At 31.4% G+C, this 13,984-nt stretch overlaps 1 protein-coding gene across 1 annotated transcript; it reads right to left on the bottom strand.

Annotated features, from left to right (window-relative positions):
• Window positions 1-2,724: 2,724 nt before the first annotated feature.
• LOC143229052 (spondin-2-like) lies at window positions 2,725-12,375 on the bottom strand. The gene is made up of 4 exons (XM_076460763.1): window positions 11,918-12,375; window positions 9,225-9,439; window positions 5,496-6,078; window positions 2,725-4,360 (listed from the first exon to the last, which is right to left on the bottom strand). The coding sequence occupies exons 1-4, from the start codon at window positions 12,132-12,134 to the stop codon at window positions 4,155-4,157; spliced, it is 1,221 nt and encodes a 406-aa protein (XP_076316878.1). The 5' UTR covers window positions 12,135-12,375; the 3' UTR covers window positions 2,725-4,154.
• Between the last annotated feature and the right edge of the window lie 1,609 nt (window positions 12,376-13,984).

Here is a 13,984-nt window from a genome sequence, read left to right as displayed (position 1 = left end):
GATACGTTAGTGAACTGACGAATAAAACCCATCCAATTTTTAATTCTCAAAAGTAACTACAGCTACTGAATCCCTAACTTCGTTGAAAGTTTCTTTTAGAAGACATACAGTATTTAGGTCAATATAATAGTATACTGTGTTAGTATCGTGTGCTAACTAGCACATTTTATTATCAAGGGGAACATTTTTATGACATGGTAGAGAGAAGGAAGAGTATCAGCGGGAAATGTAACTGACTAATCACTTCTGTTTGGATCACGTTTCAAGGTATTTTGGTAGTAAAGATGAAAGGTTAACAAATAAAGTTAATTTGAAATTACTTTTGTGCTTTGAATTAAAACTAGTATTTTTTAAGTTTATTCCATTGATACTTCATTACTGATCACATAGAGGTTAAAATGATATTGTAATAAACAAACGCACCATTTTTGACATTTGTTTTTCCCCACGGGTTTACCCCTGACGCTGGACAACGCATTGGTGATGGTGACACTGCCCAACTCACTTGCTTTTCTATTTAAGTTTTTACCTACTTTTTGAACTTTTTGGTTTTTACCTTGATTTATTTTTACTTTTACGTTGTTTTTTTTGTTGACTGTTCGGCGCAAACAGCCTAGTTACTTTGCACCAATAAACGTCAAACTGAGCAGGCACGTGGTATCGTCAAAATACCCTGGATTTCTCCGAAGTAACTTACAATGTTATTTCTTCTGTTATGTTTCACATATTTTAAACAGATTCCAATTATTGTACAGTTGTTCTTTTTTTTTTACTGAACGCATTCAAACACTCTCATACCTTATGGTAAAAAAGGAAAAGTTAAAATTTGATACATTTGTGGTTTTTGATATAAATATATGTATATCTTAACCTGTTAAAATAGCTGTTCATTTTAAACTAAATTAAACGTAATAAAATTGATTAATCTAAGCTTTTATTCTTGTTAACAGATTAATATATAATTTATTGTATTGTAAATGTCGTATTGAGTTCATTCTTTAATAATTAGGCCAATTTCAATACAGGCAAATGGATCATAAGAATAAATGTTACTAAATATTAGTTGCTTTAAAGTGGTAGCTCAAATACACATACAAATAATTTACTTTAAATTTCACCGTAAAAATAACCTTACATCTTTTAAACTTTGAAATATGTCATATATATGAATAGTGCAGTCTACGCATGTATAAGTTACTGGTCATCCCAATTCATCACAATAAAGTAAAGCACTTCGTAATATTATTACGTAGATTCACCGAACCTAATTAGATGCCGGAAGAAAACTTTATTCATATTTATATTTTTTGTTATTTTCATAATTAAAGATTTATTTATTTAATTTACGTTATCAATTTACACGCGCAATGTACAAAACGACCAAATCCGAGATTTCATGTAGTTGTGGCGTAATGTCCCTAATTTTAAACTCTGGACCAGATGGAAGGTAAACAGTCAGCAGAAACTGTTGTTTGAAGCCACAACTATTTTAAATTTTACCATCGCACAATATTGCCAACAGATGACAGCACTTATATAGAATTTTACTTAGCTGAAACACTTTCCAACACACAAATTGTTATGATAGTAAAGCTGAAATTGTTATTTTAGTTGTGTCACATACTTTTAATATTTACTAAATTAATAATTCCATTTCAGCTATTTATATATGTCATTTGGTATTTGTTATTTTCAACCTCATTAGTACATTATCCATTACATGGAATAAACGACCAGGTTTCTTAACTTTTACGAATAGCGATATCTAACTTAGAATTACTAGCCAGAGGAATAGCAGGCAGTCAGTAGCGTTAGATACATACGAGAATAACAACTACTGAATACTTGAACTGAATGTCACGGTTAAAACGGTTTTAAAGCTAAAATATGTCACCGTGCTCCGTGGAATACTGCTAGCTCATACCTTCCTCATTACTTTTGTTTCGTGGTTACAAAATGTTATAAAAATGATTTTAAAAAACACTTGCTAATAACCATTTTGGCATCGTCATTTTACGAGTTGATTATCTCAATTAACTTATTTATGTTATGAATATTGATTATTTTACTGTAACAGAAATGAATGAAATATTAAGTGCAATAAGTTTGAATAGCTGTTTGTTTGTTTTTGATTTTCGGATATTCACAAAGAGATACACAACTGTTAACTGTCCTTAATTTTAAGTTGATAGACAAGTGAAACGGCAGCTAGTGAACACACCCATTTGCAGCTTTTGCGTAATTGTAATTGAATATCAGGATTTTGCTAGCAGTTTTATCACTTACCCGCCGCCTCAACTTACGAAGCGCGATTTTGCGACAGTGGAAGGCGAACCATAAGCCTTTAGATTCACAGTCCGACACAAGAGTCATTAAGTTCACGCCCTGCCCGAAAGAAGCGTAATAAGAGACAGAATATAAATTGTGACTTTCGTTGATATATTCTATATATATACTCTATATATAGGTATGCTCCATTTTCTATATTCATAGTTTAATGACAACTTGAAACAGTAAAATATATTCTGAAACCAGTTGCATATCATTTTAGGGGTATATAACCTGAAGTTGATTTCATGACAGCATGAACTATCATGAAAATGCTTTCATGGAAATTGGAATTATAAAATACACTTTAAAATCGGTTTTGTAAATGTGTGAGATTGTACAAAATTATTTAAGTATATTTCGTGATAATTTGGAATATTAAAATATCATCTGAACTTTTTGCACAATACGTTGAATTTTATTATTTTTTAAGGTTGAGAGGTAACTTACAGTAATGTACAATGAAAAAATATTTTTATCAAAATAATTTTTGAAAAAAAAGAGATTATATGTTTTATTATTCTGCCCTTTAAAACTGATATTTTACACTACAACTACAACTTAGGTGTGTTTCTTTTAAAAGCCTTTTTAAAGTGGTTAGATATGCACAACTATAACATTATATAGTTGACACTTGTATACAAAACAATCTGTTTAACAACAACGATAGTACGTTAAATAAGCATACAATTATAATACGACAGGACACTTTTATACAACACTTGAGGTCATATTTCAACATTAATTTGTTTATTGTATTTGGTTTTGGGTTTTAACCTTAGTTATTTTTCTTCTCGAGATCGGTGGGCTATGACTTTAAATAGGAACAGGGTATATCACGTTTATACTACCTACTAGTAATGTTCTTACAATATAATATCAAAAATGATTTCTCGTGGTGTCTGTACAACCTAAAACATCTAATGTTTCTTGTACACAGTCATTAAAATTGCCTTCTATTAAATGGTTAAAAGTAAAAGTGTTCTTACTTGAAAAAAATTTTAAAAAGAGAAAGCAACATTTTATTAATGTAGATTCAGGTTAAAGTATAATCCATCTTTGTTAGTTATAATTTTATTTGAAATCACTTATTATTCATATGAAATAAGAACACTATTGATGGCACAACAAGCTGAAAAAAATCATTTAAATAATCACAATGGATCAGATGGGTTAATTACTCTCCTATTAAAGAAATAAAAAGTACTATCGTTTCTTGGATCAAATAAAAAATATTGATCTTTTATATTAAATTGCAACTTCCCGCCAACAATTCAGTTGCTAGAATTAGTGTATATTTGTGTAATTAGTTATATAAAAATTTTCAATATTCGGTTACTCTATTGTATTTATAAACTCTTAGAGACTAACTACATTTACGAACAGAATCACAAGCTAGGCTAGAAAGTACAGTCTCTACAAAACTCTAAAACGAAAGCACAAAAGGCTACCAGAAAGAAATAGAAAGCAAGAATTTCCTTTGATTCAAACATAATATTAACTTTTTCTGTTGTTGTTTTTATTATAAACTTTTCCTCTAAATTTGATTACATGTAATAGCATGTAACCAGTGCTGGTGTTCCTTTGATTTGATATTAAAGTTATATGAGAATAGCTTTTGTAGTGTTTATTAATTACTTGCAGAAATTTGACAGTTTCGAATATATAATCTACATGTGATGCTTCGCAATGTAATGGAAATGATCTAAAACAGGATTCACTAAAGATGAATTATCGTGACATTTCAAACATATTTTGCAGTTGTTAAACCTACTATCACTAAAACATTACAATTTATAGCAATACTGCCGTCTCGTTAGGACTAATCACCATCTAAAATAGCTGTTTTCCAAAGAGCGACAGTTTCTAGCACTGCCACACCATCTGGTAGCGACCAGCTTAGGACATGATTTTCCTCCATGTTTAGGCTTTCTCAAGATTTTTCTGATTCTCGTCATATATCCAAATCCACAAGTCCTCGAACAATTGCTCCAATCTGACCACTGGCTAACCTTGCATGGTCGAGGGCGTTCTAAAGGAAAAAAAAAATATATATATATATGTATCTAAAGGAGCACCAGCCGCGTAACAGTATGAAAGAACGTGACGAATTATTTGTTATAAAAAACATCAGACACGTTCAGTGTGAAAGAGCTGATGTGGTGAATTATTAGTTGCAAAAAAGGCAAATAAGCTGTACTTTTAACTGAAAGTCGTCAAGAGAAACTTATTACTCGGTGTTAACGTAGAATAGGTTAATTAACTATTCTCTTTGAAGTGTTAATTTTAAAAGCTATTTTTTTCAGTCTTAACTCAATATACCCTTCAATTACGAATTGTAAGTTTCTGTAGAAAACGACAGCGAGTTTATAAAATAAGATAAAGCATCCAGAGACTACCATTAGAATATATGACAAAGAACACGGTGTCTTTTATGAATTTATTACAATCATATATATTTAAACCTGTTTTGACATTAATGTTATCCATTAGGAATATCAAGTATGTGCGCGGGAATGTTTTTCTTTGATGACTTTCAACTTAAAACAGTAATAATTGTTGAGACATATTTCAACTTAAAACAGTAATAATTGTTGAGACATATTTTTGGTGAGTTTGTTTGTAGTTAAGCACAAATCTACATATTGGTCTATCTGTTCCCTGCCCACCACAGGTATCAACCGGTTTCTAGCGTTGTAAGTCCGTAGGCATACCGCTGTGCCACTGGACGGGTGACATATTTTATGAAAATGAGACAGACAGTCTAAAAACATGTGTCAGCAAGAGACAAACATTCGAAGAAAAGCAGAAGTGTATGAACTTAACTGTCTAGTAATTCCGCAGGAAAAACAAACAAATATTCTTTTTGTGAATAAGAAATACCGGAAATTTATAAAGAGATGGTTACTGGCATGATTATACGTTTTTGTCGCAGACTGAAATAAATTACTAGTAACCACCAAAAATATGTATGTTAACCTGCAAGATTGCAAGTTTGTGATCAGTTCAACCTAAAACTGAGAGTGAATTTTTCATGTCAATACTAATAAATTAGTGTTATTCTTAAAAAGTGTGATTTAACCTTTTCACTTTAAATAAGCAATTTAAGTTTTGTTTGATAAATGAAGTAAAACTTATATTCCGTAATTAAGAAATAAGGAACTTACGACGCCTTAGTTTATCAAACCGCATTCTATTCCTTTTTTTGATTAGTTTGTTCAGCCTCTCAATACGAAATATAGATGGCGATGGGTCGTCTGACAAATCTTGAAGTGGACTATTTCCATAAAGGATTTCTGATGATTTTTCTATAGAATTTTCATTATTGTCTTGAGAAACATACGTTTCATTTAGCATCTCTTGTTGGCTTTGGTTATCTCTTTGGTCTGTAGTTTCCTTTATGGTTGATTGACTGTTGTTGGTGCCTTCAACAAAAATGGTTTTGTTGAGATTGTAAACACTAACTTTCGTGAGATGAAAAGCCGCTAAAGGGGGTAGTTCTTGTAAAGTAGGGTAATAAAAAGAGTTTGCTGGGTGGCTGGGGTGATGTGCTGTTATTTGAGAAATTTTGAGTCTAGGTTTTGACTCCCAATCTGGAGCAGTGAATGTAAATCCAGCGTCCGTTCCAGCATCTACTGGACCCACTTCAACTCGTAATGTGTCTATCCAATTTCCTCTAGAACACAAGTCCAAGCTATCAATCCCCACAAACCAATCAGGACTTGGGATAACCCTTGATACTAGCGACACCTAGAAGTAAGTAGAAACAGTCACAAATTAATATATTTATTTTGAATTATGTAAATACACAAAAAATATGTTAATAATAACATATCGTTTTATATATTTTCGTATGTATAATAAACTTCTAAAGAACGTGTAAGATAAAAATTGCAACTTCTCTTTTCATATGTTTCAGATAATAAAGTGGAAAAGGCACAAAGAAGTTATCTACTTTTTGTTCTTGTGTAATAAACACATGTATTAATTATTTGGAAACTTCTTTGACAAACGAGACTCCATTCCCGTTTAGATTTGTAGTCTACTAACAGAAATCAGCAGAATCACGTAAAACAATCTGGTATTTCATATTTAACAGAACATGTAATGGATGTACCAGATATATGAAAACTCTGTCTTGATGACAATTTACTAACTGCAGATTATTTTTAATAATAATAATATATGTACCAGGTTTAATGTCCATTTATTAGTGCTTTAATAATGAAGTGATAGAATTCACAGCAATCTCACCTACAGCTATATCTAGGATTACTTGTGGAGTGCATATTTCTTGCAGTTATTTCGCTATAAACTAAAGTTACTGTTAGTAGTTGCCATTAGATTACATTTGTTTGCTTATTTGTTTTTGAATTGTGACGTGAATGCAAACCCGAGATCCTTAGATTGCGAGTCGAGCACCCTAACCAATTGGCCATATCGAGTTCCAAATTACTTTTAGCCGCTAACAAAATCAAAGAAAAATAATTAAACATTGCAATAAAAGTAGACCAGAAATGTAAAGGTTTCTAAAGCAATATCCAATCTTTTTAAAGCTCACTGCTGTTTCTTCATATAAGTCAAAACATGAGTATAAGTTTTCTCTATTTGTTTCTCTTAACACAAAATTCTAGCACGCAGCAATTGCGAAATTTTTTCCTTAACTAATGTGATGTTGGCATGTTTCATATCCTAAAATTAAGAAAAATATAATTTGTTTTACAAACAGAAACGTAGTTATGTATTTTAACTTAGCAGTACCTTTTCACCAATAATTTATCATGTTTTTGTTGATATTTTTTTAAAGAAGAGTTTCTTAACTGATAACTAGCACTTTTACCGCTTTATCAGTCGTTTGTAAGATATGGTTTCATTGTTTATGGAACAAACTTAATTTACACGTTATTAAAGATTTCCATGGGAAATAACTGCTGTAAAACATGAAATATAGTTCTTTGATCTTTGAATCATCTGTCAACTTTCGAACAGTTCTAACTAAACGACTAAGCTGTTGCAAAAGTTAGACAACAACATGGTAACTAACCATAAAACAATAATAATATACAATAATGACGAGTTGTGAGAAAGCTTGAAGAGATCCAGTAAATATTTTTATAATAAACAATAATGATGGGTCGTGAGATAAGTCTCATGAGGCCTAATACATATTTTTGTAATAAACAATAATGATGAGTTGTGAAAAAAGCTTGATGACTGTTTGTTTGTTTTTTGAATTTCGCACAAAGCTACACGAGGGCTATCTGCGCTAGCCGTCCCTAATTTAGCAGTGTAAGACTAGAGGGAAGGCAGCTAATAATCACCACCCACCGCCAACTCTTGGGCTACTCTTTTACCAAAGAGTAGCAAGACTGACCGTCACATTACAACACCCCCACGGTTGAAGGGGCGAGCATGTTTGGTACGACGAGGATTGAAACCGTGACCTTCAGATTACGAGTTGAACACTTTAACCCATCTGGCCATGCCGAGCCCCAGGATGGATGAAATCTAATAAATATTGTTGTAATAATCAACTCTAAAGGGTGGGAATGGAAATCGAGTTACCAAAGCAATATGCTAGAATTTATAAAAGGTATATGTTTCTACATCACTTAGTTTACTCGTTTCCTTTATTCTCCCTTTTGTAAAATTAATGATAGAAAGTAATGACTTATTGAAGATAAATTTATTTTCGAATCTATTATTACATTACAAGCTCAACAGATATATACTCCTAATCCATTATTGAGTTCCATATACTATTATTTCCTAATTCATTGATATGAGTTTTAGATCATTTTGATTTATAATCGGTTGTTAAATACCAAACACTACGCTTCCTAGATTGTTGTTGTGGTTTCACATAATATTACGATCTCATACAACGACAAAGTTTCATATTAATCTTTTTAAATAGGATGGTAGTGTTAGCTTTGTAATTTTCAAAAGTTCAATCTGTTGCCTTAATCCTACAATTCTGGAATGCATATAGGAAGAATGTGCTAACAGCATACGTACTTAGTAAAACTATGTCTTGTTTAGATTGATTCATGTGTTTCTGTTCTTTCACACATAATCCTGTTTACTGTGTTTATCAAATGTGAAACATGGAAAAAATGTACGTATTAGTGGCATAAATTTTCCTATAAAATACTTTTAAAGTGTGGATAAATGTAAGAAATGCTACAAATTCTTACCCGCAAGAAAGAACTTATAAAACAAAAAAATGTGTTTATTCACATGATAAAACAGTTCGCAAGTCACGTTTTAATATTGAAACTAAATATGATCTTACATTTTTATTATATCTATAAACTATAGAAACAAAGCTTTTAACAGCCTGTTTTTGGAATAATAAACCATATTGGATATATAATTGCAAAAGAGCCTTTTCCTAGACGTTCTGCCAGTTTCAACGTGAGAAAAACCGACTAAATACCATAGCATTGGGGCCTGGCATGGCCTAGCGCGTTAAGGCGTGCGCTTCGTAATCTGAGGGTCGCGGGCTCGCGCCCGAGTCGCTCCAAACATGCTCGTCCTCCCAGCCGTGGGGGCGTTATAATGTGACGGTCAATCCCACTATTCGTTGGTAAAAGAGTAGCCCAAGAGTTGGCGGTGGGTGGTGATGACTAGCTGCCTTCCTTCTAGTCTTACACTGCTAAATTAGGGACGGCTAGCACAGATAGCCCTCGAGTAGCTCTGTGCGAAATTCCAAAACAAAACAAACAAACCATAGCAGATGTAATAACCTAACTGTACTTTCCATAAAGAAGGTTTGTTCAAACAAACCAAGAGTAACTTTTTATCTTTTGATTAAGAAGCTATTATAATATAAAAAGAAACCCATTAACCACAACATTTTAACAAACATTTCATTTGCTATAAAAATAAACTGCCTTAGTATGATTGCTGTCGAGAAATACATCCACTTCTGTTTCCCCAACTCCCGTTGATATTGCTGGTGCAGAAAAGGCATCTAAAACGCCTTCTTTTCCTTGGGAACGGCCGTCAAAGATGTCATCGGACGTGCCGGTCTCAACAAACACCTTCAATCCGTCAGAAGCCGTGTCCCCCAGCCTCCAGAGACGAAAAGCATCATTGTGCGCACACCCTTAAAGAATATGATAATTTTTTTGTTTTATAAGTTTAAATGATACAAACTTTTTATTTGAAAAATACATTTCAAAATATCTTCATTTGCAAAAGTTTAGAGGCAGAACTCGAGCCTTACCTGTCTGTGATATAAAGTATTAATAAAAAAAAGTTTTTCTTTCTATTTCACATTGTTTATATTTTTTAAAGATTTTATTCTATAAAGAAATAAAAAGTTAGTATTTTAAATGAGAAGGTATTAAACTGAGTATATTTTAAAATTTATTAACGCTGAGTTACCAACGCATTGATCTTTAAATATGAATTAGCATCTACACCCTACATCTTGAAGAAAAAGTGTCGCCATCTTACGGCTCTCATAAAACAACAACAACAAAAAAAGTAGTATAATACATCACAATTTATGTTTTATTTTTAAACTGTTCTTTTTATTTTTCTTGAGTTATAGTATTCGTTCTGTGCACAACGACTGTAGTTTTATTTTGTATGGAAACAATTTTGTTTCTATTTTGTCTACACATAAATAAACTTAAAAAGCGATCGTTGCCGTGATAAACATTTTAGCTTTTACAAATCAATTACCGAATGTTTTTTCTGTTTTTATTTTTAACTTATATGCGTTAGTTTAGCTTTGTATAAAATTTAATAGTAATACATAATAATTAAGTGAATTATAAGTCCACAAAAATTGTGTAAACATTTACTTATTTCAACTTAATAAAAGTTGCATATGACTTGATAATTTTCCATTATAATCTTAGAAAAGACCAATGCATATAGATTAAAATCTAAAAACATCATCTGTAACACAAATGTGTAATGCAAAACAAAATTGTTAATAAATTGAAATATTGAATACTGATGCATTGAGACAATCAATGAAAGCACACATATAAACGAAAATCTACTGGTGCTTTGTTAACAGATACAAGCTAAAAAAATTAGAAAAATATATGAATTTATGACACCCTAAGCAATATTGGTCTGTGCTAAAAAGAATTAGCTACTATGAAGCTAAAGCAAGACATATAATATCAAGACCGAGACTAAAATTTAGGCGTAGAGACTTTCTCAAGACTTCCAGTCGTTTTATCTACAGCAATATTACAAAAACAAAATTAAAACAGATCGAATTTGCAGATACCATAACAATTTAGTCTACAAACACAAGTTTCTTGATGACGAGAAACCCACTTGAAATAAAAAATGTATCTCAGAACGGCTGGTATGGGTATTAACACGTTTATTGATAAACGGAGAACAACGTTTTGACCTTCCTAGGCCATCTTTAGGTTAAAAGAGAGAGTTTGCAAGTGACCGTTCCCGGACACATGTCTTAGGGACCAAAGTATAAACGGGTACAGGATTGTAGGGGGCGTCGCAGTTGGATATTAAGGTGTTCCTTTATATTGGTTTAATTTTGGTTTTAGTTTTTGTATAAATAGGGCGTCTTTGATTTTGAGTTTGTTTATATTTGTTTCCCTGCTTAGTATATGGGTGTTTTTTTTTATGGTTATATTGTGTTTATTTGATCAGCAGTGTTCAAAGACTTGTAAAGGTGTTTTTTTGTGTTCTTTGAATCTAGTTTTCATTTTTCTGCTTGTTTCTCCAATATAGAAGTCATGGCAGTTGTTACATTGTATTTTATGAACAAAGTTGCCGTTGTTTGTCAGTGTAGTTTTTACATAGTACGGACCTTGGTTTTGTTCTATTTTGGGATTTAATATTGTTTATTTGTTGTTGACCAACTACAAAAACCTTACACTTCTTCATACCATATGTTCCCGAGATCAGCGAAAAAATAACCAACATTTGGAAAAAAACTTATAACAAACCAGAACATTCCAGTAAACACCAAATTTATTCAAAAACAGGTGTTAATACCCATAGCAGTCGTTCTGAGATACAATAATAAATTTCACTTTACACTAACATCAATTCTACAACTTTTATGCCTTGTTTATTTACAGTTATTACAAGGACTAAGTTAATTAATTTTTAAAAAATGTATTTTTTAATTTTTAACTGGCCAAGTCTCTCAGCCTACGTGTTTAAAACCACCCTCAACTCGGATATGTTCTACAGTTTATCTAAGATGCGTTTTTGCAACAAGATGACACAGAATCCCAGTGAGGATTATTGAACTTTTGGAACCTATTGTAGATACGTCAGACGTATGAATGAAACTTGAAGTATTTCTCAGACAACATAAGGAATATATATCGCAGAGACAAGGTATGAAAACAAAATCTGTATAATAATGTCAGAAATTTATATTAATACAAAGGATACGCATTTAGTAAGAACTTCAGTTCCTTTAAGAGACCCTCTCATTCCAAAAATATCTTGAGAGTATCTTGTACTAAATATCTTAGTACAAAATAAGCTGGACAAATTATTGATCATAGTTTGAGACTGAAACAAATGAGCGAAAAGGAGTAAAACACAATTATTAGTTTAATATACCACTACTCACCAATAACTTTAGACCATTGAGCATGTGGTCTCCAGTGGGGATACTGTTTGGGGAAACGTTTTACAGACCAAAAAGTTTGCATTTTGACTCTGTATAAAGCTAGTTCCTCTTGCGAGCACCAGGTAGAGCTAGAAGAAGTTACTGCTAGTAGAGTTACAAGTAACAATGTTATATAACAGATTAGATTTCGAAACTGTTTAAAGAATATAAAAAACATTTTTTTATCTTGGTCGTTTGTTTTAAACTGGAAAACTTTCTTAACTAATCTACAAAATTCTAAAAGTTCGACTTCTAAGAAGCTTTAACAGTTTTGCCTAACTATAACGTTATAGCAACCCTTACAAAATTGCAGCAAGGTCTTACTGAGTTAAAAAACTGTCCTAAGTCTGTAATTTTAAACTTTACGACAAGTGCTTTATATTTTACACATATTTATACAAACCGTGGCAAAGAAGAAATCCTGTCTTACTATTGGATAAAAGAAGCAGCAGCATATGTCACGTGATAAGCTTTCTGTTACCTGATATTCGTTCAGGCATGAGTCCAATTTAATGAAATGCTTTTCTCAAGTGTATATGTTAGTTGTACTATTAGCATGTTTAAATGTTTTTATATTTTAATTTAAAGTATGTTTAACGCGAAATGTAAATTTAAAAAAACAACGAATCCTATTGTAAAATTTATATTAAATTCACTTACTAAACCGCCTGTCTACTGGTAAGTTAGCAGTAAGTTTAAAGGCTTAGAACGATAGAATTCGGGATTCGATCCATACAACAGTTAGCTCATTATGTTGCTTTATGCTAAAACAAACAGACATTAGCTACAGACAATTAACGTTTAGTATTAACAATAAATATATGTTATTTTCTATATCCTTGTTTGTCTTTTGGTTATAATTGAAGATCTATTGGGAGCAATTGATTGTAGAGATGACAATGATATTAAGTTAGATGCAAAGAACAAAGATGTGAAATGAGTTTTAAATTTGAAGATTTTACGAATATCAGAATTTATTGTGAGAATACTATTATGCGGTAAAGGGAAATTTGCCCTTACGTATAACAATATAGAAATGACTAGAATCACACTGTAATTCTGAATATCAGAATTTATTGTGAGAATACTATAATGCGGTAAAGAGAAATTTGCCCTTACGTATAACAATATAGAAATGACTAGAATCACACTGTAATTTTGAATATCAGAATTTATTGTGAGAATACTATAATGCGGTAAAGAGAAATTTGCCCTTACGTATAACAATATAGAAATGACTAGAATCACACTGTAATTCTGAATATCAGAATTTATTGTGAGAATACTATAATGCGGTAAAGAGAAATTTGCCCTTACGTATAACAATATAGAAATGACTAGAATCACACTGTAATTTTCATAGAAATTTAATAGTTGCTAGAAGTTGGAAACAAAGATAATAATGTACTAAAAACGAGAATGTAAAATAAAACTTAATTAAAGACGAAAAGCTAGCTGCAAAAATAGTAATGTATTAAAAACGAAAAGGTAGCTGCAAATATTATTATGAACAAAACAGAGGTGAATTCATATAAGATATATTGATAGAAATAAGGTGGTTGTAAGAAAACAAAAGTATATGAGTTTAAATATATAGAAAAACGAAGGAACTCGTGAAAAAATGTAATATGGTTACGATGAAATAATGGTTGTTAAATAATCATGTGAATTGGCTTCAAGCTAATTGTAAAAATACTGCCAGTGAAATAACTTTAAGAAAAAAATGCCTCTAGCTGGATTAGAAATCACGTAATATTTATTGCAAAGTTATAATGAAAAACAGGAAAATTAATTCAGTAAAAGTAAAATTTTGTTATCATATTATTTTAAAGACGATTGAAACACAGGCTAATAATTTTTACCATTCATATTTAAACATAAAATATTTCAAGTAAACTCAGAAAATATAACAGTAAAAATTACAGTTTGGGATTGAAAACTAAACATACTAAGGGCGCTATCGAAGCATCCCATCAGGATGTTAAAGTTACACTCAAAAGAGCAGTTGAAGTCCAGAGAACGACAAAC

This window comes from Tachypleus tridentatus, chromosome 10, assembly GCF_004210375.1.
Source record: "Tachypleus tridentatus isolate NWPU-2018 chromosome 10, ASM421037v1, whole genome shotgun sequence".
Classification (NCBI taxonomy): domain Eukaryota; kingdom Metazoa; phylum Arthropoda; class Merostomata; order Xiphosura; family Limulidae; genus Tachypleus; species Tachypleus tridentatus.
This window is presented reverse-complemented; position numbering and strand designations above follow the sequence as displayed.

What these genes read in the sequence shown, in the direction of transcription:
- LOC143229052 (XM_076460763.1), bottom strand. Translation starts at nt 12,134, where the DNA reads ATGTTTTTTATATTCTTTAAACAGTTTCGAAATCTAATCTGTTATATA. An exon ending in TCAATGGTCTAAAGTTATTG is followed by an intron (nt 9,440 to 11,917) that starts GTGAGTAGTGGT and finishes ATATTCTTTAAG; the next exon opens with GGTGTGCGCACAATGATGCT. An exon ending in GTTTGATAAACTAAGGCGTC is followed by an intron (nt 4,361 to 5,495) that starts GTAAGTTCCTTA and finishes TTTTTCCTTTAG; the next exon opens with AACGCCCTCGACCATGCAAG.